Here is a 4,989-nt window from a genome sequence, read left to right on the forward strand (position 1 = left end):
AAAAAAAAAAAAAAAAAATGAAATGACCAATCTACTTTCTAAATAATTAATTAATTAGTTAAACAAAAATAATAAACATTCTGTGGACCCAACAGTTGGAGTTCCCTGGGTTAAATGGATACTTGAATATTATCCTGGTTACCTACCTGTCTTCCGCCCCCTGCCTCTCAATTTCTTTTTCTCCCTTCCTAGTACCATTTATTGGACGGACTGGGGCAACACCCCCCGCATTGAGGCCTCCAGCATGGACGGCTCTGGACGCCGCATCATTGCTGATACCCACCTCTTCTGGCCTAACGGCCTCACCATCGACTATGCTGGGCACCGAATGTATTGGGTGGATGCTAAGCACCATGTCATCGAGAGGGCCAATCTGGATGGGAGTCACCGTAAGGCTGTCATTAGCCAGGGTGAGGCCCTTCCTTCGCTGTCCCCTCATTCTCTTCCCCCTGTCGCTGCCTCAGGAATGTTGGCAGAGAGATATGCGTGCATTTGCGAGGCTTGGGCCCAGGGGCTATGGCAGGCCATGTCTGGACTGAGGTCTTCCTGGACTTTCCCCAGGCCTCCCACACCCCTTCGCCATCACAGTGTTTGAAGACAGCCTGTACTGGACAGACTGGCACACCAAGAGCATCAACAGTGCTAACAAGTTTACTGGGAAGAACCAGGAAATCATTCGCAACAAGCTCCACTTCCCCATGGACATCCACACGTTGCACCCCCAGCGCCAACCTGCAGGTAAAAAGCTGCCCCAGGGTGAGCCAGAGTAGTCTCTTGGTTGATGTGGCCTCTGGTGCCTTCTTGGCTGGTCATACATGGTTGCCATTCTTCTGGCAGGGCGGTGGGGCCTGGCACTGATACGGGCTGATTGCCCCATCTGCTGGACATTTAGGGTAGTACAGCACTAAGACTCAAAGACTCATTTTGCATCACTGTTCCCACCAAATTCTTTTTTTCACAGCCACCTCAGCGTCGACCTGCTCGGCTCCAGCGATCCTCCCGCCTCAGCCTTCCAAGTAGCTGGAACTACAGGCACACGCGATAGTGCCCAGCTAATTTTTTGATTTGTTGTAGAGAGGAGATCTCACCATGTTGCCTGGGCTGATCGCAAACCTGTGGGCTCAGGCAATCCACTCACCTCAGTCTCCCAAAGTGCTGAGATTACAGGCTGAGCCACTGAGCCTGACCCCCATCAAATTCTTGGAAACACAGGGCATCTCCTGGGTCCTAGGTACTCACTATGCTAGCAGCTTAGGCAGATGTAAAGTAATAAGACAGGCTGGGCGTGGTGGCTCATGCCTATAATTCCAGCACTTTGAGAGGCCAAGGCAAGAGGATTGATTGAGCCCTGGAGTTCGAGACCAGCCTAGGAAGCCAGGGGCCATGTGCGGTGGCTCAAGCCTGTAATCCCAGCACTTTGGGAAGCTGAGGTGAGGGGATTGCCTGAGCCCACAGGTTTGAGAACTGCCTGGGCAACTTGGCGAGACCTCATCTCTACAATAAATCAAAAAAAGTAGCCAGATGCGGTAGCGTGCACCTGTAGTTCCGGCTACTTGGAAGACTGAGGCAGAAGGATCGCCTGAGTCCAGCAGGCTGACACTGGGGTGGCCATGAGCGTGCCACTGCACTCCAGTCTGGGCGACAGAGTAAGACTCCAACTCAAAAAATATAATAAAGTAAAATAAAAATCAGCCAGATGTGGTGGCTTATGCCTGTAGTCCCAGCTACTTGGGAGGCTGAGGCAAAAGGATTGCTTGTGCCCCAGAAGGTCGAGGCTGCGGTGAACCATGATCATTAACTGCCTTCCAGCCTGAGTGAGAGTGACCTCTACTCAAAAAAAAAAAATAATAATAATAATAAGAAGAAGAACAAGAAGACAATTACATAATTCTTCCCTCAGGGAGTTTGCCTGCTAGCTTACCCCTTACTTGTTAGCTTCGGGGCCATCTTTGCCAAGCATTTGTCTTACCTGACTCTCTTCCTTTGGGCTCTCTGAACAGGGAAAAACCGCTGTGGGGACAACAACGGAGGCTGCACCCACCTGTGTCTGCCCAGTGGCCAGAACTACACCTGTGCCTGCCCCACTGGCTTCCGCAAGATCAGCAGCCATGCCTGCGCCCAGAGTAAGTGGGTCTGGGGTACACTGGCCTCAGCGGAGGTGCCTTGTGAGGCTGGGCGGAAGGAACAAGGGACAGGAGTTGGAGGGAATGCCTGGCGTGGAGAAGAGTCAGACTCCTCGGGCAGCCCCTGAAGAGGAAGAAATTAAGAGACTGAGGGGTCCTCTATTAAAGCTGAGCACTGAGGACGCAGCAGTAGCTGCCGGAGACTCAGACACTACCCAGTCGAGTACAAACCCCCACAGTCAGTCTGGGTCTTTTGACCAGGGAGGATGCCTTCTCTACAGGCAGCAAGAGGGTTTCCGGCTCTTCTAGAAATCAGGAGAATGATTTTCTACCTCTTTACGTTTAGCCTCACCCTGTTAAAGACTTTTCTTTCAGCCTTTAAGCCAGGAAGCCAAAATTAGAATCTCTGATGGTGCTCCGTGCACATCGTTCCTTAGACACGTGAAGGAGACTGGGGTTCCCTGTCTCTTCCTCAACTACTGCCTTGGCCTTCTTTGAGCTCCTGCAGGCTTGTTTACGCAGCCCTGGATAGCCCAGTGCCCCTGGCCACTATTTCTAAGAATAGTCCCGAGAGGAGTGATCTAAGGCATGTGGTCTGACCAGCAAAGGGCTTGGGATAATTGCTTACACATCGCTGCTGCTCATATGTACTACTGTGTGCCCCACTGACCCTCTGAAGTCTGGTGAAAATAAAACTCTCCTGAGACCTGGATCCTTTCTAGAGAGTGCAAGAGGGAAAACAGTCCAAGGTTTCAGTCATATCCACATGGAGAACCCAGTTGTATGCTCTCCTTCCCCCTTGCATTCTTCTGTGCCCAGCTCTCTCTTCCCCTGTTGTCTTAGTGAGATGCAAGAAGCTTCCCCACGAGCTTCCCCTTGAGAGTTTCCCCAAGCTTGGAAGAAGACAGTCGGTCAAGTTAGGCAAGATGTGCCTTTCCAGGTAGAAAAGTATATAGGAAAGTATCCAGGGCCAGACATGGTGGCTTGCACCTGGAATCCCAGCACTTTAGGAGACTGAGGCAGGAGAATCGCTTGAACCCACAAGTTTGAAACCACCCTGGGCAATATAGCGAGACTTCGTCTCTGCAAAATATAAAAAAATTTAACCAAGCATGGTGGTGTGCACCTGTAGTCCCAGTTACTCAGGAGGCTGAGATGGGAGGATTACTTGAGTCTAGGAGGTTGAGGCAAGGTGAGCCGTGATTGTGTCTCTGTCCTCCAGCCTGGGCAACAGAGTGAGACTGTCTCAAAAAAAGAGAGAAAGAGAGAAAGAAAGGAAGGAAGGGAAGATCTCCAGGCAGACCAGAGGAAGGGCAAAGGATAAAGAAGAGACCCCTGGGAAGAAGAATGTAGAGGGGTGGCCAAAGCTCTTTCTCTGGAGCCAAACCTGAGTCCTAGCTCTGGTGCTTTGTAGCCATGGGATTCCAGGCAGGGTACTTAATCTCTTTTAGCCTCAGCCTTGCTCACCTAGAAAATGGGATTAAGAATAACACATTCTACGAAGGTTTGGTATGATACAAGAGAAGTATCAAGCTCAGTGCCTAGCAAGGAAAACGTGCGTTGGTTAATCACTATTGGCTAAATATACGAAGAGGAGAGAGAGAGGAAGGGATCTAGGTGACAGAGGGGTACAGCAGAGCCCTGAAGCAGTCATAAACATCAGAGGAGTAGGGGTGGGGATTGGCAGTGAGCAGGGCGCTGGACCAGCTTGAGAAAAGAGAGAGGAGAGAAAAGTTGAGGTGGGCCGGGCACAGTGGCTCACACCTGTAATCTCAGCACTTTGGGCTGCCTACGTGGGAGGATTGCTTGAGCCCAGGAGTTCGAGACCAGCCTGGGCATATAGTGAGTGAGACCCCTGTCACTACAAAAAAAAAAAAGCAAAAGAAAAGTTGAGATGAAGCTGCCAGGTGCTTACACAGCATGCACTTCTGGGTCCTGGGGAGAGTCCATTTCCATTGGATTCTAAAGTCTGATTCTTTCAGCACAGCTGCCCAGTGGTTAAAAGGGGCCTGAGGTGTAAAGAGTAGGGGGCAAAGGGCACCAGATCCCAGGAAGTGTGATTGCACCAGATGTCACGCAGGTGAGCATCTGTGTCTGTCACTATTCTTGGATTTAGAGCATTAAAAGAAGACCCCTTTCGGCCTTTGATCAGGTCTTGACAAGTTCCTGCTTTTTGCCCGAAGGATGGACATCCGTCGGATCAGCTTTGACACAGAGGACCTGTCCGACGATGTCATCCCACTGGCTGACGTGCGCAGTGCTGTGGCCCTTGACTGGGACTCCCGGGATGACCACGTGTACTGGACAGACGTCAGCACTGATACCATCAGCAGGGCCAAGTGGGATGGAACAGGACAGGAGGTAGGGCCCAGCATGGGCCCAGGCCCTCAGGGAGGGCAGAGATTAAGGGGTGGAGTCTGCTCTTACGGGGTAAGGGATTCCCATACCTTTGGCAACCTTGAGAATTGGAGTTCAGGCTCCAGGGCTGGGGTGGAAATACAGTTGGTGATACAGCTTTGCTTCCTGCCCAGGTGGTAGTAGATACCAGTTTGGAGAGCCCCGCAGGCCTGGCCATTGATTGGATTACCAACAAGCTGTACTGGACAGATGCAGGTATGTACCAGAGAGCTGTGACCTGGCTCTCTGGGATTCCTCTTATTTAAAACCCCGGCCTCAGGCAGAAGGGGCCTAGCTCCCGTGGATCACTTCTGTCTTGACCTGAAGTCCTTGGTGTGTCAGTCAGCCAGGCTCGGTGGCTCAGCCTGTAATCCCGCACCTTTGGGAGGCTGAGGTGAGTAGATTGCCTGAGCCCGCGGGTTTGAGACCTGCCTGGGCAGCAAGACCTCATCTCTACAATAAATCAAAA

General features: G+C 51.5%; 1 protein-coding gene across 1 annotated transcript in view; it reads left to right on the plus strand.

Annotated features, from left to right (window-relative positions):
- The window catches only part of LRP4 (LDL receptor related protein 4), an 81,176-nt gene that overhangs the window by 38,938 nt on the left and 37,249 nt on the right, over nucleotides 1–4,989 (plus strand). The window contains exons 15-19 of the mRNA XM_021716868.1: nucleotides 193–410; nucleotides 562–738; nucleotides 2,001–2,123; nucleotides 4,276–4,484; nucleotides 4,655–4,736. Of these exons, the coding sequence (XP_021572543.1) occupies nucleotides 193–410; nucleotides 562–738; nucleotides 2,001–2,123; nucleotides 4,276–4,484; nucleotides 4,655–4,736 (809 nt within the window). The remainder of the gene's footprint in view (nucleotides 1–192; nucleotides 411–561; nucleotides 739–2,000; nucleotides 2,124–4,275; nucleotides 4,485–4,654; nucleotides 4,737–4,989) is intronic.

Source organism: Carlito syrichta, unplaced genomic scaffold (genome assembly GCF_000164805.1).
Source record: "Carlito syrichta isolate Samal-C Ts95f unplaced genomic scaffold, Tarsius_syrichta-2.0.1 Scaffold309042, whole genome shotgun sequence".
In the NCBI taxonomy this organism is placed as follows: Eukaryota; Metazoa; Chordata; class Mammalia; order Primates; family Tarsiidae; genus Carlito; species Carlito syrichta.